The sequence below is a fragment of the Ammodytes marinus genome (assembly GCF_949987685.1).
Source record: "Ammodytes marinus genome assembly, chromosome: 14".
Classification (NCBI taxonomy): domain Eukaryota; kingdom Metazoa; phylum Chordata; class Actinopteri; order Uranoscopiformes; family Ammodytidae; genus Ammodytes; species Ammodytes marinus.
The window spans coordinates 3,349,405-3,371,904 of record NC_137218.1 but is presented as its reverse complement, the minus strand read 5'-3'; the positions used below and the strand labels follow the sequence as shown (position 1 = coordinate 3,371,904).

Below are 22,500 nucleotides of genomic sequence, written 5' to 3'. Positions count from 1 at the left end.
GCCTATTATCAGCTCCACAAAACTCTCTGTATTTATCAGTATGGCAGCGTTTACAAACTGGGGGCAGCAGAAGTTACGCACTATAGCTTTAATATGGCATACAATTAAAAGTTCATTGATAAATAATAACAATCATACAGGAGGACAAAATGTGTAATGTTGTGTTTGAATAAAAATATATGATTAAACATCATTCTGAAACCAATTGTCTGTGGTTATTTAAAGGTGCAGTGTGTAATATGACATCATCAAGAAAGTTCTACAAAGTTCTAGAATGCAACGCTCCCTGAGTAACCCCACCCCTTTTGAATAATAACAGAAGCTACAGTGGCCTTCAAGGACAAGAACAATTCTGATGACATTCCAACTATGACACTTTCAAGATGGCGGCACTAGGCCTTGGTCCAAAATATGCAGAAATATGGACATATATGAGACCCTTTCTAAGGGAAAAAATAATAATTCAAAACATTTTTTTCAGCTATTATGCACTATATTAAATGTACTTATGGATATTATAATTATTTTCTACAAAATCTGCTGGGAAATAAAACCCAAAATTCTACACACTGCAGCTTTAATGTTTATTCACCTAATTTATAAAGCAGTTGCAGTGGGGTCATAGTCTATGCATTAATGTAATCAGATTGCGTCATTTATGTGTGTGTGTGTGTGTGTGTGTGTGTGTGTGTGTGTGTGTGTGTGTGTGTTTGTTATGATTACCCCTGCGTTCCAATCCCCATACTACCGTAATCATACAGTATCCCAGAAAAAGAAGTCCCCAATACATGCTTATCAAATGCAGTATGCCAAAAATACCCAGATGCCCTAACACTTCCAATCACCTTTTGTAGTATGCAAACCAGCATGCTTGTTGTTTGTGTAGTGTAGTAAAACCAAAAAGTACGTGATTTGGAACGCAGGGTACGTATGGCTATAAATCCGCCCCTGGTTGTCGATCACTAACGGACAGACAATGGGGCAGCAGCGCCCTCTTCCGACACACTTTAATATTACAGTACATTTTAAAATAATTGTATATATTGTAATACCACCTCCAACCCGTAAGGCGGCGCTGTTTCACCCACACCGTTGTGAACGCTAAACCTAACCCGGCGAATGAGTCGTTTCGCCAGAAGAAGAGCAGCATGATGGTGCCGCCATGTCACCCAGAGAGAAACATTTAGCGCTTCTCTCTGCTTTATGCCTTGTGTTAGTTAGCTTCACTTTTTATTACATTCCTATTTTCCTCTACGCGACTTTATTCTTCGCCGTGTGTTGTATTGTTGTTAGTTACTATCGCAACGGGGAGCCGTTTCCCGCCAGGAGGTGGCTAGGCCTTAGCGCGCTAGCTAGGCTCCGTCGCTGGTTGTCGAATCGGCGGTGGAGTGGCGTGCCGGTGGCCGCTCGAAGGGGGGCTAGAAGCGGCAGGAATAAAGCCGACGTCCGCCACTCATCAACGGAACACTTTGGGGACTTCAGGATCCCCGAAGCTGGGATTTATCGAAGGTAAATCAGTCTTGATATGAAGATATATGTAATAGATTGTATTTGTGTAAGATATTTTGCCAGTAAAATGATATTTGAATGAGAAATTATGACAGATCGTGTAAAACCTCTGTAAACCTGGTCTAAAATAGCCTCAAATCAGTATAAAATGGCAAATAGTGTCTCAAGCTTTAACTGCTACATTTAACCCGAATTTCTGTAAAGTTTATCAAACTGAAATGACAATATCTTTCATTTGGATTGATAAATACGCCACAACTCTTCAGATGCTTTACTATCATGCGACCAACTAATTCCTCAAATTACATAGTTAGAAAGATTGTGTAGATTTGGGTTTACATGGACATTAACAATGATTTTTAGGAGAAGGGGTAGGTTTAAATTAAGTGTGTAGGTAGGCTGCCACTTCGCACTCCTTTTTCGGAGAATATGCAACCACAATAATCACGTACTTGTCATTCATATATCTCGTTATTATTTTGAATTATATTTGTGTATAAGCGCGTACTTTTCTATATAACTTAACTAACTCTTTAATATTTTCTTTAAAAAAAATATTCCATACAAATTTCAACCAATCAAGGGATACCACAATAATCACGTACTTGTCATTCATTTATCTCGTTACTATGATTTCAAGTGTGTGTGTGTGTGTGTGTGTGTGTGTGTGTGTAATAACATCACTATTTTCTGTATGAATCAAGGGAGGCGTTATCAAGCGAGTCTTTCCTGTTCAGTCCCCGGGATTTTCTGATGGGGAGTTACATCAGTAAACCGGAGAGTCCAACGGCTCAGCATGTGACGTCACGAGCCGGTGGTAGGAATCCCCGCGAGCTCCTGCGCGAGAAGCTTTCCCGACCCAACCATGCGGTCTACACGCCCAACAGGAGGCTGTCATTCTCCGGGTAAGTTTAGAACAACTCTGTGTGTGTGTGTGTGTGTTTCTCTTTCTCTGCGTGTGTGTGTGTGTCTCTGTGTGTGTGTGTTTCTCTTTCTCTGCGTGTGTGAGTGAGTGTGACATTCACCAGGTACGTTCATAACAACAACCAGCTGTACAACTATGCCATGTGTTATACCGGCCAAAAGACATACAGTTATTTGGCCGGTTAAAGTTTAATCATTAACCCTGGGGCCTTTGGAAAGAACTTAATCGCCTCATTCAAATATTTAAAAAGATATTCTCATTTTGAGCTACTGTTTAAAGGTGCAGTGTGTAATATGACATCATCAAGTAAGTTCTAGAATGCAACACTCCCTGGGTAACCCCAACCCTTTCGAATAATAACAGAAGCTACAGTGGCCTTCAAGGACAAGAACAATTCTAAATTTTAAACAATGCACCTGATGACATTCCAACTATGACACTTTCAAGATGACGGCACTAGGCCTTGGTCCAAAATATGCAGAAATATGGACATATATGAGACCCTTTCTCAGGGAAAAAATAATAATAAAAAAAAAATTCAGCTATTATGCACTAAATTAAATGTACTTATGGATATTATAATTACTTTCTACAAAATCTGCTAGGAAATAAAACCCAAAATTCTACACACTGCAGGTTTAATGAATGAATATTCCATATTGGCAAGTTATGAGCCCCTAAAATGAGCGATGACTTGGCTAAAACATAAACATAGCTCATCTGTTTTGTGTAGTTTTAGATGGAAGAGAAAACTTTTCAAGGGATAGAATTATGAAATCATATATTGGGCTTATTTTGATTCTGGAGAACGCTTGTTGTTAAAATCAGTGAATATCTCCTCATGATCCACTACATGTCCCTACTATGTGTACTGTGTTCTCTGGTGTTAATACACAGCCTAGGCTCTGTAAACTGGTATGTAAACAAAGGGGCCCACCTTAGCTAGCAATATGACCGTTTATAGAACCTATGCTGCATGTTGTTAATACTGTATTGTGTTTTTCAGCACACACACAGTATTGAGGAGATATTCACTGATTTTGACTACAAGCGTGTGTGTTGTGTTCAATGACCTTATGTGACTTACCATGTGTGAATTTGCATGTGTTAATTGACAATAAAAGAAACTTAAAGGTGAAGTAAGCGGTTTATTTATGTTAATATAAGTGTAAAATCGCTCTTTATTCATACAGTGATCACTTACACGATGTGAGCGTTTCATAAAGCCGATCTCTCAGTCAGCTGCTTTGCATGTAAATCGGCAAATAAACTTATTGGAGTATCCCAAATTTTTTATCCAATCAGAAGAGAGAACGCTACAAACCGGCACTCGTCTCACTCATATATAGTATATACACTCCATGGTCTCACTGCCGGTGCACGCCAGAGCAACAGATGGGTGAATGTGTATGCGCCTACAATGGCGGAGCAGGTAATAATCTTTCCCAATGTCTGTTTTGATGGTTTTTATCATGTTTTATCACACTTATGGATCTGAGATGATGCTTGATAACTTGCTGCTTGAAGACCGCAGTGCATTAATGTGGTGACGTAGGGACGAGCGAGGGGACTGCCAACTGCAGTAACTGACAGGAAGTTAGCTAAAAGAACCATTCCGCTTACAGCACCTTTAAACTTATTTGTATTCTACCTCATTTCTTCCCCTTCCAGTGACCCTATGGCATATAATAAAGCACTCTAAAGCCTATTCTATTCTTTTCTTTTTTTAAGATATTTTTTTGGCATTTCTATGCTTTATTGATAGTGTAGAGACAGAGTTGAAATGGGGCAGAGAGGGGAGTGACATGCAGAGAATGACCGCGGGCTGGAATCGAACCCGGGTCCGCTGCTGGCCGAGGCCCATGGGGGGGGGACGCCCTACCAACTGAGCTAAAGGCGCCCCCAAGCCTATCCTATTCTAACTCTGTGATATTTCTCTCCCCCCCCTCCAGTGAGCCTATGGGTTCCCTGAGTAGACTGAGCATCACCCCCCAGAGGCACTACCCGCTGCAGCAGGCCGGACCCTCCTCCATGGGTGTCCTGCCACCCGTCAAGTGGGACGCATTCAGGAAGAAAAACGTCCTCAGTCCCCGAAACTCCCAGTCTGCCATGAGCCCTGTTACTGTGAAGATAGCCAGACCAGACCACCACAGCATCCCCAGGTCTGTACGCTTATACACATAGATAGTAGGACATTACACTAGTGTCATTATGATGGTTTTAATCAGCATCACAACAGCCCCAGGTCTGTATATATGCTGCTTATACACACACAGTTTAGTTGGACATAATTCAGGTATATACACTCACACACATATAGGTTAAACTCGAAAAATTAGAATATCGTGCAAAAGTTCATTTATTTCAGTAATTCAACTTAAAAAAGGTGAAACTGATATATTATATAGACTCATCATTACATGCAAAGTGAGATATTTTAAGCCCTTTATTTGTTATAATTTTGATAATTATGGCTTATGAGCAGCGTATGAAAACCCCAGGTATACACACTTAATACACATAGCTAGTAGGACATTATACTAGTGTTATTATAATGGTTTTAATGTGAACACCCTTTTTCCTTACGAGTATTCAATTATTATTATTTTTTAGTGCACACAGTTTTCTTTTTTTAGAATTCAAAATTATAAAAGGAAGCTTCCGAGTAATAAATTGAGCCTTGAATACTATCCTCCCAAAGGAATGGAGGAATATTAGAATTATTGGGACCAGCCTTAGTTCTCTTTTTCTGTCTTTAAGCTATTAAACCTGCAGTGTGTAGAATTTTGGGCTTTATTTCCTAGCAGATTTTGTAGAAAGTAATTATAATATCCATAAGTACATTTAATTTAGTGCATAATAGCTGAAAAAAATCTTTTTAATTATTAACTTTTTCCTCAGAAAGGGTCTCATATATGTCCATGTTTCTGCATATTTTGGACCAAGGCCTAGTGCCGCCATCTTGAAAGTGTCATAGTTGGAATGTCATCAGGAGCATTGTTTAAAATTTAGAATTGTTCTTGTCCTTGAAGGCCACTGTAGCTTCTGTTATTATTCTAAAGGGTTGGGGTTACCCAGGGAGTGTTGCATTCTAGAACTTTGTAGAACTTACTTGATGATGTCATATTACACACTGCACCTTTAAAGTAATTTACAAATTTGTTGACAGCATTTGTGAGCAAAAGTTTCATACAACAGGAGTTTTTTTGTTGGACTATTTTATATAATTGCTTCATAAAAAAACTGATTATTGGATTCCTACTTTACTGACGTGAATTGTTTTGTCACCTTTATTATTTTTGAGTTTGGAGCATGTGAGCTGAGTTTTATTTGAAGAAGAAAAAGAGCATAATCCATAAAATTTAAATAGTTAACAAAAAAATTAGTGCACATAATATTACACTGTATTACATTACATTAATTATTACGTTGTATTTAAGTATATACTTCTTACCACAATTTTTATTTTTATTTTTTTTCAGTTTTGAGCATGTGAGCTGTGTTTTATTTGAAGAAGAAAAAAATAAGCATAATTCATAAAATTTAAATAGTAAAAAAAAACTAGTGTGCATAATATTACACTGTATTACATTACATTAATTATTGAGTTGTATTTGATAAGTATAGACTTCTTACCACAATTTATTTTATTTTTCAGTTTTGAGCATGTGAGCTGTGTCTTATTCGAAAAAAAAGAGCATTATCCATAAAATTTAAATAGTTAACAAAAAAATTAGTGTGCATAGTATTACACTGTATTACATTACATTAATTATTGCGTTGTATTTAAGTATAGACTTCTTACCACAATTTATTTTATTTATTTATTTTCAGTTTTGAGCATGTAAGCTGTGTTTTATTTGAAGAAGAAAAAAATAAGCATAATTCATAAAATTTAAATAGTAAAAAAAAAACTAGTGTGCATAATATTACACTGTATTACATTACATTAATTATTGCGTTGTATTTAAGTATATACTTCTTACCACAACTTTCTTTTTAATTTTTTTTCTTCAGTTTTGAGCATGTGAGCTGTGCGGGTCTGCCCCGGGCTCCAGCTGACCCGTGTTCCAGGGAAAGTGTTCTCAAGGTTCTGAAGGAAAGTCGCAAGAGAGAACCAGAGGACCATGAGGCAAGCTTCACAGCCGAACAGAGGAGCAAGAGGAGGTAACATACTAACACAGACAGACAGACAGACAGACAGACAGACAGACAGACAGACACTCACTCACTCACTCAATCACACACGCACGCACTCACTCTCTCAGCTTCACCACCGAACAGAGGAGCAAGAGGAGGTACAATACTAATACCATGAAGAAGTGTTAGCAATGCTACCGAAAAGCCTTCGTTATAAGTTGGAGTGTGTGTGTGTGTGTGTTTGCAATGCTGTAAGTAACATGCAACACAATTTAAAATAAAATAAATATTGTAACAATTGGAATGTATGTTTTTTTTTTTTGTGTGTTTACAATGGCTCAATTAAGATAAAGTTAAAAAAATACATAACTCGATCCCTATTTTAAAGAACATGTGTTATTAGATCTAGGGCCATACCTTTGGTTGAACTTTTCTGCATGTTTGTAATTTTATTTTTTGCTTTCTCTCCAAAGGCGTAACGACAGCGGTGGAAGTTCCCACTCTGCGTTCGGGTCTCTCTTGCCGAATGGAACACCGTCACAGTTGGTCCCAAAGTGAGTTTAACTCTTCTGAAGTGACTCAATGCTGGAAAAAAATATTGTGATAATATTTGTTTTGCTTTGCTTTAAATCGCCCAGCCCATACCTACCTGAAGTGTATTTGATGCTGTTAGAAGCCCATATCACTGTTTGAAGTATAGTGTGTGTATGACATAACCATGGATGTGATGTGCCTTGGTTGCTGTTTGTAATTCTTGTTCGATAAAAAAAATTAAATTAATAAATAACATTTAAAAAAAACTTAACAATAAAAAATAATAATAATAATAGCAACTGTGTTTAAATTATTCCCCTTCCTTTCTTTAAGGCCTGGGACATTGAAACGGCGGCTGTTTTTGTGATAACATTTCATGCTGTATTTCACTCAGCCCTACCATCAATGTATTTGATGCTGTGTAAAGCCCATAACAATGTTTGAAGTATAGTGATTGTGTCTAAATGCATTTCCCCTTCCCTTCCTTAAGGCCCGGGACCCTGAAGCGAGGTCTCCTCTCTCTGGCCGAGGAGTCGATCATGAAACGTTCTCGTACGTCGTCTGTGAGCTCGGCTAGCGGAACCCAGAGAGGAACCCCAGGCAGCCGGAGGAACCCTATCAACAGCTCCTACAGCTCCTCCAAGGGACTAAGCCAGGTGAATGAGATTACAGACAGACAGACACTCACTCACTCACTCACTCACTCACTCACTCACTCACTCACTCACTCACTCACTCACTCACTCACTCACTCACACGGCAGCAGGAGGGGAAACCCTATAAACATAGGAGCTCATCAAAGGGACTAGGCCAGGTGAATGAGATTACAGACAGACAGACAAATAGAGACACACACACGGCAGCGATAGATAGATACATAGATAGATAGGCAGGCAGCAGGAGGAACCCTATCAACAGCTCCTCCAAGGGACTAGGCCAGGTAACACACAATAGACACAGACACACACTCAGCCAGGTAAATAACATTACAGACAGCTGTGTATTATAACAGTACACCTAGCCAGGTAACACACAGTACACACAGCATAACATTAGACAGACATACACACAAAAGGTAAAGGAGCTGGTTAAATAACATTACACTTGATGGATGGATGGATGGATGGATGGATGGATGGATGGATGGATGGATGGATGGATGGATGGATGGATGGATGGATGGATGGATGGGTAGATAGATGGGTAGATAGATAGATAGATAGATAGATAGATAGATAGATGGATAGATGGATAGATGGATAGATGGATAGATGGATAGATGGATGGATAGATGGATAGGCAGCAGGAGAAACCCTTGAAATGGTTTGGAATTAACTGAATGTTTTGGAGAAGTTTTGTTTGCACATGTATTCCCTGTTTGGTAAGATTACATTTCTCTCCCTCCTCAGTGGAAGAAGCGTTCGGCTCCCAGCTCCACTCTGTCCAGCCCCGGATCATCTCGCCCTCAGACTCCAGAGGGAATCGCCAAGAGACCACGGTACGTTACTGAGCTGCTTTACTGCTAGTCATCCATATTTCAGCACCTCTTAACACCTGTAAGTTTGAACAAAGGTTGAGGTTTTTTGTTCCATTGCATAGATTAGATCCGGTCAGGTTCACCCATACGGAACCGACGTTCTATCATTATAAAATCACTATTATAATATAATGAATGAGGTTTTTCTTCCCTCAGTCTTCCCTTGGCCCAGCTGTCCTGTTAATCCTCACCCTCCATTTTACCCTGTGTCATGTCAAACATGGGAAAATGTAGAGTTAGACAGTGAGACCATAAAACACTCTTTCTGCCTTTTCTCAGGCTACGATGAACCGATTTCTAAAATGTTTGCACATTTATACTACATAGGATCTCATAGTTCAATACACCTTCATATTCCAACCGGTAAAGTAGGTCTTTAAGAACTTCCCATGACTACAGTGCAGCTGTTTAATACTCGATTAACGGTAAAATTAGCCTGATGTGGAATAGTAATAGGGCCACAGCAATGAGAGAAAAAATGAGTGGACAAATTTTTGGTCCAGATCAAACAGAGAAGTCCGGTCAAAATTTGGTATTTTCTAAAGGATCCTTCATTTCTCAACATCATTGCAAATAACACCTCACACCTCAATTGATACCTCGAGTATAAATAAAGGTTAAATAAATAAATAAAATAAAATAAAAAATTTTCTAGGGAGGACGATGGACAGTCTCCCAGCTCAGCATCTTCAGTTCGGTCTGACCACACCGCCGCAGAGAAAGCTCCGGCTACATGTAAGTTTAATTTTTATGAATTATCTAGATTTTTTTTTTAAATTAACATATACAGTATGTTGGGAGCGCCCTTAGCTCAGTTGGTAGGGCGTCCCCCCCCCCCCCCCCATGGGCCTCGGCCAGCAGCGGACCCGGGTTTGATTCCAGCCCGCGGTCGTTCTCTGCATGTCACTCCCCTCTCTGCCCCATTTCAACTCTGTCTCTTAACACTATCAATAAAGCATAAAAATGCCAACAAAAAATATCTCAACATATACAGTATGTCTTTCAATCTTATTTTTTAAAAGCAGTATTTTTAGCTCGTTTTAGTTCAAATGTCGATTCTGGAATGTTGTTGCAGCCATTCTATTTCTTATAAATGATCTAGATTTAAACAAATATATAGTATTCGTCTTTCAATCTTATAATTTGTATTAAGCAGTTTTTGGTTGTATAGAAGTAGATGCAGTATTGTGTTTTTTTTTTTTTTTTTTTTTTGGGGCATTTTTATGCTTTTTTATTGATAGTGTAGAGACAGAGTTGAAATGGGGCAGAGAGGGGAGTGACATGCAGAGAACGACCGCGGGCTGGATTCTAACCCGGGTCCGCTGCTGGCCGAGGCCCATGGGGGGGGGGACGCCCTACCAACTGAGCTAAGGGCACCCCCGGTATTGTGTCTTTTAAGTTGATTTAATTGTTTAATTGTCCCTTATATGATCTTGTTGATCTTGCAGCCAAACTGACTCCGGTCCCAAAGATTCCAGTAACTACGGCGACAGATTCGACTGGTAGTGGAGGGAAGAGAAAACGCAAGATTCAACTGGTGTCCAGTCACCGTGACGACCACATCTCTCTGGTAATTTAAACTTCACTTTATATAATGGCATAATAATACACATTAGGATACAGCTAGTTGTCAGTTTTGAAAGGGGAAAATTCGCAAATTGGGTAAAAAGTCATGGACATGTTTTGAAAATTCATTGATAAAAATGTGTGGGAAGCCTGTTAGCAGTGACCATGATTCCTCTGTGTAACTCTGTTTGTTGACTTGCTATTGTGTACAATCTAGTGTGATCATTTTAACTTCACAAAGATCACGTGATACAAATTGGGATACAGCTAGTTGGCAGTATTTCTGAAAGTGTGACCAAGTTAGCAAACTGGCAATACCTGGGAAGTGCTTGAGTAATTTATGCGTAATAATTAGTAATTTAGGTTGTGCGAACGAGAAATATAACTTGGTGAAATGCCTCTGTGTATGAAATGTGTATATAGATTAACTCGCCTGGCCTCTGTGCTTGTGTGCTTGCAGCCTCCGCCTCCAGAGATCGGGTACGTTATAACAGTCAAAGATCTGGATGAGGAGAAGAAGGCGGCCATTAGTAAAATACAGAAAGTCCTCGAGACGCCAGGTGAGATGAAACATTTAAGCATTTATTTTATTTTATTTTTAGGGTTATGTTTTTGGATTTTCAAAGGGTTGATAACACAATACTAATGAAAGAGCATTTAAAAAAAAAAAAAAAATTACATCTTACCATCAACACAGGACACATTCTCTGCATATACAGAGAAATAAGGAGATAATAAAATAGATTATTTGTATATAAAAAAAAATGACAATTAATTAAGTTAAGGGATGAACGTGAGTAATCGATTCCTCAAGTAGAACTCGATAGTTTCAACTTTTTCTTTATGTGTACGTTAATTTTAAAATCTTCATAGCAAAAAAGGAAAATAATATATTTATAAAGGTTTTGATTTTATTTTGGAATGCGTTTTTTTTTTTTTTTTTTTTTAACAAATATACACACATTTAATCATTTATACAGCTCTGGAAAAAACACTCTAACCTTGTATATTAGTACTAGTATTATGACTTAACAAGGGCACTTAATTATTTTTTCATGTGTATGCTTATTTTAAAATCTTTAATCTCCTCCTGTCTTTTTTTTTTTTAGCTCCAGAACCAGAGAAATCCATATCTGCCCCCGTCAGCTCCTCCGCCACAGCTCCTGCTTTCACCACCTCTGCCTCCACCTTAAGCAGCCTGCTATCAACCCCTCTGTCCCTAGCATCCAGCCCTGCTATACCAGTCATTAACCTGGACCCTACCCCTACCCCTACCCCTACCCCAAACCCTACCTCTACCCCAGTCAGTACTGCGCCTACACAAGCCCCTAACCCACTACTTGAAATGCTGAAGAAAAGCACCACTCCTGCTAGCTTCACAACCACCTCCGAAGCTGCTGCTGCTACAACCACAGGTAAGAACAATAGTAAAGTAAATGGACTCCACTTCTATAGCTCTTTTCCCTGGTTTTTCACAGACTCAAAGCGCTTTACATTATTTTCTACTCATCCACCTGAACACACACACATTCATACACCGATAACAGCAGCAGCAGCTACCACGCAGGGTGCAAGATAACTATCAGGAGACATTCAGGGTTCAGTGTCTCTTTGCCCAGGGACACTTGGACATGTGGCGGGGAGACGGGGGATCGAACCACCGACCCTGTAACCCAGTGTTTAGAAGAAGAAGACATTTATTTAGTTTTTATATGAAGAAAAAAAATCCATCAGGGATACACATGTCTGCTGTTGTCTGATTGTTGCTCTGCTGTGTTTTTATTGTATATTTTAGCTTAATAGTACTTTTTACTTTACTTACTTTTTAATAGTACGTTTTACTATAGGCATGTTGTGTTATATAAATGTGTAACTTATTTTCTCTTAGGGTGACTTTTACCATCTGTCTAGGGACTGCAGATGAAAAATAGCCTTCTGGTTAATTCTGGCATATTGACAGAAATGTTTGATAATATGCACTGTCCCTGTATTAAATAAATAAAAAATAAAATAAAACATATAAAGACGACATATTCTTCTGCGATATCAACAACTCAGACAGAATCACAGAATTGGGCAATAAAAACGGAATCTACTGATATTTTTCTTTCTGTTATTATTTTCAAGTGTTATCACAGTAGTTGATCTTATAACTTCCACCCAGAAATCTTATATATCTGTAAAAAAATATATTTAACATTTTCCCTCCATTAATTGTCTTATTGTGTTTTTAACAGTGTCTGCAACCACCACCCCGGCTCAACCCAGCATCTTGGGAAACTTGAAACTTCCCACGACATTGAACTCATCACAGCCTCAGCCGTCTGCCTTCACTCAAGTGCTGGGGCAAGTAACCAAGGCAACAAGCAGCACCGCCTCCCCTTTAACGATAACAGGAAGTGGCGGCCTGTTTGGAATTGGAATGGGCCCGATTTCTTCTCCTTCTTCTTCTTCTACTGTTCCTAATACAGTCACTGCGAATGCTACCGCTACTAGTAGCTTGGGATCAGTCAATACAACCACTCCCAACCCCAACCCTTTGCTAGCTTCCGGATTCAAACCTATTTTTTCCGTCACCACGACAACTTCCCCTGCTGTTTCGATGACGTCGCCGGAAAGCAAACCGCCAATGCCGCAATGTTTCACGCCCATATTTGGACAGCCAGCATCGTTAGCAAATACAACAACTGCTAGCAACCAAGCTAACCTAGCAGCAGCATCTTCAACTTTTTCTACAACTGCTGCTAATACAACACCGTCAATGTCAATGTTTGGTGGATTGACAGGCAGCAGCACAGCAACAGTTGCTACGTCAGGGTTCCCGGGCTTGACAACAGACTCCATGGCAACCCAGCAACAGCCAACAGCTGTGAAATCCTTATTTGGATGGACAACTGCCCCTTCTTCTGCTACAACTAGCACTAGCTCAACTTTAGCTTCAACGTTAGCGCAGCCCCTTGCTAATGCTAATGCAGGAAGTACGTTTCAGTTTGGCGCTCCTGCTACCATGACTACAGCAGCAGTTGCTCCGGCTACAACTGTCCCCACGGCAACAACAACATCTGGTAGTGGGGCATTCGGTGGATTTGGAGCAACACAGCCCGACCAGAAGGTACTAAGATTGTTTTTTTTTTTTTTGTTTTTTTTGTTTTTTTTTGGCATTTTTTATGCTTTATTGATAGTGTAGAGACAGAGTTGAAATGGGGCAGAGAGGGGAGTGACATGCAGAGAACGACCGCGGGCTGGAATCGCACCCCGGGTCCGCTGCTGGCCGAGGCCCATGGGGGGGGGGGGGACGCCCTACTAACTGAGCTAAGGGCTCCCCTGTGTTTGTTTTTTACTATTAGATTTTCAATTTAAAGGAGCTATGAGGAACTTTTAACATATTTCCGAAGCAGTCTCTTTTTTTGTTTTTCTTTGGTTCCACGTTTACAGTAAAAACAATGTGCAAAACTGAGCGATATAGGAAGTCTTACATACCAGCTGCTATAAAGTTTTACAATGCACTAAAATAACTGCACTTTTTTAGTATTCATTTATGTAAGCTATCTGAGGAATCGGTGGTGTTATGTCTGTCTTGAAGCAGCTGTTGTTGCACCAGAAGGTATTAAGATTGTTTATGTTTGTTTTTTTTTACTATTAGATTTTCAATTTAAAGGTGCTACGAGGAACTTTTAAATATTGTCTTTTCTTTTTTATTACAACACAATGAAATGAAAAAAATTATAACAAAATATATATTAATAAACTAAACTAAACAAAAAACACAGCAAATAAAAATTTAAAATAATAATAAAAATAAAAATGTATCTTATATTTTCATGTGCAATGATTGCCATGTATGACACGTGAATCAGTGACTCCATTTTTAGTGATCTGTGAATTCTTTTGTCTTGTTATTGTTATCAACCTAATATATTATTGTCTGTTTTCAGGTGTTCAGTTTTGGCCAGGCCGCTCCCATCCAGAGCAACAACACAACCGCACAGCCTAGCAACACATTCGGAGGTTTCGGCATGGCAACCACAGCCCCATCGTCCATGACAACCACAGCTGCCAACACCCAATCAACTTTCTCCTTTGGAAAATCCTCGTTCCAATCCCAGCCGACGACCCTAGCAACGGGACAACCGCCATCCTTCACCTCAACCCCGTCTGCAACACCCAACACACAAGCCACCAAACCATTTAGCTTTGGAGCTAGCATCGTAGCATCCTCGTCAACCCCTACACCTGCTTCTAATTTAAATTTAAACCCAACCGCTAATCAACCGTCATTCGCATTCGGTTCCGGAACTGCCGCCATCACCACAGCAACAACATTCGGAACGCCATCTCAACCGACGGCGTTTGGAGTCGCTGGATCAACTGGCGGTTTTGCTTTCGGAGGAGTTGGTGCTAGCAACACCGCGGCGGCTACAACAGCAGCTAATAGCATTAATCCGTTAGCTAATAGTAATCCGTTAGCGGCTGCACCTAGCTTCGGCGCAGTTACACAGACTCAAAGTGCGCCGCCGTCTTCGAACGCGTTTTCGTTTGGCGGGAGCGTTGCCACGACGAATCAACAGGTGCCAGTTAACCCCTTAGCAACCACAACGCAGAGCGGGTTTAACTTTGGAGGTGCCGGGATGCCGCCGTGCCCACAGTTTGGAACGCCGGTAGCCAGCAATCCAAACCCGCAGATGGGATTCAACTTCGGGGCGGCTGCTGATAAACCAGCTTTTGGTAAGAAATAAAAAACACTTAAACACCACTTTGAAGCCCCTTGTAACTGTAAACCCAAAATGTTATGCTATGTTATGTTGGGAGTTAGCTGCATGATAGTAAAGGATCTATCTATCTATCTATCTATCTATCTATCTATCTATCTATCTATCTATCTATCTATCTATCTATCTATCTATCTATCTATCTATCTATCTATCTATCTATCTATCTATCTATCTATCTATCTATCTATCTATCTGTCTGTCTGTCTGTCTGTCTGTCTGTCTGTCTGTCTGTCTGTCTGTCTGTCTGTCTGTCTGTCTGTCTGTCTGTCTGTCTACACTTCCTTTTAACTTTGTAATGAGTTAGTTTCATGACAGTAAAGCATCTGAAAAGAGTTATAGGCATATTTATCAATCCAAATTAAAGATATTGTCATTTAGGTAACTTTGGGGCGACTGCTGATAAACCAGCCTTTGTTAAGAAATGTTTAAGATAATTGTTTAATTAGGCTATAGATGGGTTCTTCAGTGACATTTCTTGAAGTGTCACAAATGGGGATATCCATTTAGAATTATTGGGAAATATGTATTTATTTGACATGTATTGACATAGCCAATGTAATATATTGTCGAGTTGCGTACTTAAAGGCCTACTTCACCGGTTTGAATATGAAGGTGTATTGAATTCTGAGATCCTATGTAGTATAAATGTGCGAAGAAAATTGAAATCGGTTCATCCTAGCCTGAGAAAAGGCAGAAAGAGTGTTTTTTTAACCCTATATTTCTCTTTCTCGTGACATCACAGAAAGAGAAATATAGGGTTAAAAAAAAACGTACTTTGTAAATATTACTGTGATGTCACAGTAATATTTACAAAGTAAGTTTTTTTTTTTTTTTTTTAACCCTATATTTCTCTTTCTGTGATGTCACGAGAAAGAGAAATATAGGGTTAAAAAAAACACTCTTTCTGCCTTTTCTCAGACTAGGATGAACCGATTTCAATTTTTTTCGCACATTTATACTACATAGGATCTCAGAATTCAATACACCTTCATATTCAAACCGGTGAAGTAGGCCTTTAAACGCATCACAAATGTTTCCATCAATTGTCAAAATCTTCCTTGAAAGTAAGTAATAAAAAAACTGCATATTTTTCCCCAACTCTGTCCCTGTATAACTCATTTGTTTGGACGTGTTTTACTGTCAAAACCATTTAATAATGTTAATGTCTTATTGTCCCTGCAGGCACGTCTACCCCGGCCTTTGGGCAAAGCTCTGCTGCTGCCGGTCCCATTCCCTTTGGAAGTCCGGCCACTCCGGTCCCAGGATTCAACCAGTCATTCGGTAAGTCTACAGTGCTGTTTTTGTCGGACCAAATAGCTCAGTTCGGATATGTTTGTGTGTGATGTTGAATACTTATCATGTCAATCAATCAATCAATTAATCAATCAATCAATCGTGCCCAACAAAAATATTTCCTCTCTGGGACTTCAAGTTCATTCAAATTCTACTTCTGATAAGAATACTATAAGAAATTGCTAATATTTTTGCCGGGACAATCAAGACAAGAAAATGTTCAAGGCTGTCCCAGACTCTGAATTTTCTCAGTTTATTCAGATCTGCCAGTTCAATACAGCGATCCGACTATTCTCAATATTATGAGAAATATGTCAGAAAAGAGCATTGGAATTCAATATTTGATATTTTTAGTTATTTTGTCTACAATCTGATCCTGTTGCATATTAGACGGGCCATATTCTCCCCTCCCCAAACCCCCCCAATCTCGTGCTGTTTATCAACCATTTTTATTGTCACCAGAACTTATCCCTTTACACCTGGAAAACAGGGGAAAAGGTTTTGGGGTAACACTGGCGTCATGATCTCAATGTTTTTTTGTTGAGGGGGCAGCCGTAAAAATGTTCATATGGCACCATGTTTAAATCCTCTGTCATTCACACACACACACACACACACACACACACACACACACACACACACACACACACACCATGTTAAATCTCTGTGTGTTTTCATCCTCAGGCTCTCCTTCGACTCCCTCCTTCTCCATCGGCGCTGGATCGAAACCTTCTGGAGCTCGACAGAGGCTGCAGGCGCGAAGGCAACACAACCGGAAGAAATAAAAACCATCTCTTCTACATCTACAGATCTACAGTACATTACCCAGCAGCACCGGCTTTTTCAAAGGACTTCAAGCTGCTGCTGCTGCTACCGCTAACTGCTAGCTCTGTTTCTACGCCCCAAAATGGCTGCCGATTGCCCTCAGTTTCCTTATACCTTCTACCGGCCCTGGAAAAAAAAAAAAAAAAAACATTTAATATTTACAGATGGGGGAGTTAGGAAAGAGCACACACACGCTTGCTGCCTAAGTCAAGGACATTACCCCCAGCACGGGAATCTTATGTAAAGCAGCGAGCAAGCGAGAAGACACAATTTACAATGTACTATATACTTGAAGAGGGACTTTAAAAAAGACATACTAGTTTGATTTATTAAAAACACACATATCCAAAGTTGTTTTTTCTTTTACAGTAAGTGATTGTGGACATTCTCCCGATTTGTTTTTTTTTTTGTCTTAAGGAGAAAGTTTTTGTCAGGCAAAGACATGTTGCAGGCCCCTCAATGGCGGCCTGTCGGACATTTATTTTTTTACGTGAAAGCGCTCAAGTCACTGGTTTGTATGTTAGCGAGTATTTTGAGTATGTGAGTGGGTACTAGTTTGAAAGGGGTGGAAATGCACGTACACACAAAGACAGACACTCTCACAGACAGACAGACACAGACAGACAGAGAGACACACACACAAACACACACACAGACACAGACAGACACACACACACACACACACACACACAGTGGATTCTTATACAACGTGCACCACACCGCAGTGTAAATGTTAAAGCTTTGGGACGTTTGCATTTTAAATTATTTTTTTAATTGGCTCTACTCTTGACCCTGTATAAATGAATGATGATGATGGTGTGTGTTCTGCACTTATAAAGGGTGATTTAGTTAAAGGTGTAGTCAGTGATTCTGGAGAACGCTTGTTGTCAAAATCACTTTTTTGTCCAAAATCAGTGAATATCTCCTCATGATTCACTTACCTGTCCGTACTGTGTGTGCGCTGCAAAAGAAAATCCAGTGTTAATACTATACACTGGATTTGGACTCTGTAAACAGGCATGTTGCTAGCTACGGCGGGCCCCCTTTCTTTATATACATGTTTTCAGCGCACACACAGTACAGACAGGCAGTGGATCGTGAGGAGATATTCACTGATTTTTTTTACAGAAAGTGATTTTGCCAACAAGCGTTCTCCAGAATCACTGACTACACCTTTAAAGTCTTAATGTAGGTAGTGCAGACCCTTGTGTTCTTGTTTTCATATTTTGTGTCATTGCAAGCATTCCTAGAATTGTGTGTGTGTGTGTGTGTGTGTTTCTGTGTGTGTGTGTGTGTGTGTGTGTGTGTGTGTTTCTGTGTGTGTTTCTGTGTGTGTGTGTAGCCTTTTGTTGATAGCGATTCTTGCCAACACTGATGTAATTAACAGAGTGAGTTACTTAGAGTTAGTATGTGATTAAAGATGACTGCTTTTGACTTATGTATAAAAACCAAAGCCAATTCTTCAACTTTCATGCCTGTGAAAAAGAATATGTGTTATTCTATCTTCATCTGTGACAGATTGTTACGGCCATGTGTGGGGGGGAAATAATGCATTTTAAGAATAAAGAGAATTGTAATATTTCAACAAATTAAAAAAAAAAAAAAAAGTTGAATTTTTTTCCTGAACATTTTGGGATTTCTCACAAGAAAAAGTTATAATTTTATGAAAAGAAAATCATAATTCTATGAGAGAAAATTTTTAATTTTATGTGAGTAAAGCTGTAGTTATAGGCTGTGTGTTAATAGGTTAATATAGAGAAAATAAATTTTAATAAATAAATTTAATTTAATTTTTTTTCCTGCATTAAAATGAGGAAAGTGGAGCATTTTTTGAATTTATACTCTTACTTCTTGTGACTTTCTTCCATAAAATAAATTACGACTTGCATCTCAAATTATTTTACTTTTTCTTATAAAATTACTACTACATTCTTAGAAAATTAAGACTATTATTATAAGTTAATTGTTCCTCAAACTGGCCTTAACACTCTGTCAATTTCATCTTTAAAGGTGCTACGAGGAACTTTTAAATATTTCTGAAACAGTCTAATTTTTCCTCTGATGATCTTAAATTACATGAAACAGCAAAACGAGACCATCAGTGCAAAGAAAGAATGCTATTTTCATATAGTTTTTCTTAATGCCTTTGTCATGGGTATAAGCTCACCCAGGAACAACAGCTGGCGTGGTAAAAACACTACTGCTTTTGTCCAAAGGGGGCGCTAGAATTAACAAAACCTGAAAGTTCCTCAGAGCACCTTTTAATCCTGAGATTTTTTAATTTGTGCCAGACTACCTCTCTTAACTCCAGGCCCTGAATCCATGTTACTACACTTTAAAACATTACATTTTTACTTTTGCAATTTCTATTAAAGCAAAAGTACTGTCATAATAGGTTACACCACATTTACAGAGCTAAAAAAGTACATCATCATATTCGAAACCCTTGCTTAATAACACCATAAACATCTAGCTATGATTGTAGTCTTAAATGTCTGTTACATACAGCTCTGGAAAAAGTGAAGAGACCAGTCTGGATTTCTCTTCAATCTTCATCTCTACATGACTTAATAGAAATGCTCTTTAATGACAATATTTTTGGTGGGAATTTGGTAGAAATGTTGTCAGTAGTTTGTAGAATAAAACCAAAATGTTCATTCTACTCAAACATATGCCTATAAATAGTAAAACGAGAGACATTGAACATTTGAAGTGGTCTCTTAATTTTTTCCAGAGCTCTATATTAAGAGTTGAAGAATCTTGTCAACCGAACACCACAGTAAAAATGTATTGATGTCAGAAGCAGTCGAGTTTAATTGTTAAGCGAAAGGATTTCTGTTGTTGTGAGTAAGAATCATTTTGCTTCTTGTGAAAAAGTGAGAAACGTCTGATGCATTTTGATTTTGATGGGTCATTTTGAAAATTAATAAAAACTGAATTTTGGGACGAGGAGGTCCCGACAAGAACACGTTCAAATCTTTGTCTGTTTAATTCTTCTACTTTTATCTCAAATAGACAGTAAGAAACAGACTTTGAAGGGGTCGCCCTTAGCTCAGTTGGTAGGGCGTCCCCCCCCCCCCCCCCCCATGGGCCTCGGCCAGCAGCAGACCCGTGTTCGATTCCAGCCCGCGGTCGTTCTCTGCATGTCACTCCCCTCTCTGCCCCATTTCAACTCTGTCTCTACACTATCAATAAAGCATAAAAATGCCAAAAAAATATCTTAATAAAAAATTAAAAAAGGACATTGAAGTATTTTAGTTAATTGTGTGTGTCCATGTTGTGCAGTATAAACAGGTACTGTATTTGCGAGTCAAAAGGTTTGGGACTTGAGTGCAAAAACACAAAATAATTCAACATTTGCTATCACTAATAATATGCATTTATGATATATTAAAAAACAATGTTAAGTGTGTGTGTAGGCTTCATAAGAAACAGAAGAATTGGACATTTGCTTTTACAAATATGTACAGTACAGATATTTAGACACAATTCCAACAAGAACTCAAGTGTTTGACTGTTTAATTCTTCTACTTTTATCTGAAATAGACCATAAAAAAAGGACGTTGAAGTGATTACGTTTGGATTAGCTTTGGCCAAACTGTGTGGAGAGAATCTATCCAGGATCAGAATAGAAAAATACTTGATTCATTCCTGGGGGCAAAAGTTCGTTTTTCTCTCCCATTTCTTAGTAGGAATATGTGTAGATAATATAATTAAAGAAGTATATGTACAAATGTAAGAGTACATACCACAACATTTTCTATTACAAATATGTATTGTGATTTTTTTAGGGATGTATTTGTATGTCTGTGCAAACATTTTAGAAATAAATAAAAAATATATAATACAAAACATTTTCATAAACTGACGACTTTAAAATGTGCTAATATATCCATTAGGTGGCGGTATGGTAGCTGCTCTATCATTATTTAATCAAAATCGACGAAGAAGTACTAAAAAAAACCCTCGAAGAAGAGTATTTGCCACACTGCGCATGCGTGAACAGTGAACGTTTCATTTACCCACTACCATAGAAGTACGTGGCACAAACCTGTATCGACCACAATACACTGTACATATATAAACAACAATGGAGTTGGCTGCACTGGTCGCGTTGACGCTGTTACTGGGAGCACTGGTTGCTCTGGTCGCTTTGGCTGTGGGAAAACGGAAAGAAGAAATACGGGAGGAGCTCGAGCACGCGGCAGAGTTCACCGGTAAGAGAGAGAGAAAGAGAGAGAGAGAGAAAGAGAGACAGAGACACACACAGATAGAGACACACACACACATTTATAATATGTCCATGACGATACACACACACGGACGGACGGACACACACAGGCTGACAGACATAGAGAGAGAAAGACAGACACACACACACAAACACACACCCCTTTAAAAAATGTCCATGACGACACACACACACTTTTATAATATGTCCATGACACACACACACACACACACACACACACACACACACACACACACACATAAAGACACATAGACAGACACACAGAGAGTTGCAGAGTTGTGAAATTGGGAAGAGTTGAAGTGCTAACGTAACTCTATACCGGGGAATAACGGTTGGTCTCCTGTTGCATTCAATCATTCATACATAAGGAGGCGCGTGACACAGGCTGCTCGTTCACACCTTAATACGTCCACATATATTATTAATAATGTATAATATACTAATATATACACTTAATATTCACATAGGTGCGTTGACTATTAAGCAACTGACAGGAAACTGAAGCAACTTTTTAGAGCAACTAACTGTCAATGTGTCGTTGCTGGGCCAAATGGGCAAAGGTTACGATGACGCCCAATAAGATGAGATGTAGGCTACACACTGTACTAAATGGATGAAAACTAGTAGGCAATACAATGCCAGATAGACAACTACTACTTTCCCATATTTGATATAGACACAAACTAGTAGGTGTGTGTACTATGTATGATAGCCAGCAGCAACTATTCTCTTTCATTTTACTAAAGGAAAAAGGAAATTGAAGCAACTTTTGAGAGCAACTGACTGTCTTGTGTCAATGGGCCAGTTGGGCAAAGGTTAAGAATTAGATGAGATGGACACACTGTAGAGTGACAACAACTAGTCAACTATGCTAGATTGACACAAACTACTTTGCTAGATAGTGTGGTAGAAAAATCATTCTTAGTATGTTTATAACAGCATAAGTTCTTCTATAACATTTACAGTTTCAGAATCCTAGCTGTTTAAACCTGCAGTGGGTAGAATTTTGGGATTTTTTTCACTGCAGACTTGGTAGAAAATAATTATAATATCCATAAGTACATTTAATTTAGTGTATAAAATCAGATTTTTTTTTTTTTTAGATTTTAATTTTTTTTCCTTAGAAAGGGTCTCATATACAGTATGT

The 22,500-nt window shown here is 38.8% G+C and overlaps 2 protein-coding genes across 2 annotated transcripts in view; both read left to right on the top strand.

Moving 5' to 3' along the window:
• The first annotated feature begins 1,152 nt into the window (after nt 1-1,152).
• pom121 (POM121 transmembrane nucleoporin) lies at nt 1,153-20,048 on the top strand. Its single transcript, XM_080040795.1, has 15 exons — nt 1,153-1,509; nt 2,214-2,414; nt 4,387-4,596; nt 6,452-6,601; nt 7,048-7,128; nt 7,599-7,764; nt 8,518-8,606; nt 9,301-9,380; nt 10,094-10,215; nt 10,672-10,771; nt 11,321-11,626; nt 12,449-13,323; nt 14,147-14,936; nt 16,166-16,264; nt 16,961-20,048. Exons 1-15 carry the CDS (start codon nt 1,163-1,165, stop codon nt 17,059-17,061), a joined length of 3,717 nt encoding a protein of 1,238 aa, XP_079896921.1. The 5' UTR covers nt 1,153-1,162; the 3' UTR covers nt 17,062-20,048.
• Nucleotides 20,049-21,124: 1,076 nt separating this feature from the next.
• Nucleotides 21,125-22,500, top strand: part of tbl2 (transducin beta like 2) — a 7,498-nt gene continuing 6,122 nt past the window's right edge. The window contains exon 1 of the mRNA XM_080041573.1: nt 21,125-21,318. Coding sequence (XP_079897699.1) covers nt 21,192-21,318 — 127 coding nt within the window. The 5' untranslated portion in view covers nt 21,125-21,191. The remainder of the gene's footprint in view (nt 21,319-22,500) is intronic.

Excerpts from the sequence above, each read along its gene's own strand:
- pom121 (XM_080040795.1), top strand. The coding sequence starts at position 1,163 with ATGTCACCCAGAGAGAAACATTTAGCGCTTCTCTCTGCTTTATGCCTT. Across the intron at positions 7,765-8,517 it reads CCTCCAAGGGACTAAGCCAG|TGGAAGAAGCGTTCGGCTCC; the intron begins GTGAATGAGATT and ends CTCCCTCCTCAG. Across the intron at positions 8,607-9,300 it reads GGAATCGCCAAGAGACCACG|GGAGGACGATGGACAGTCTC; the intron begins GTACGTTACTGA and ends AAAATTTTCTAG.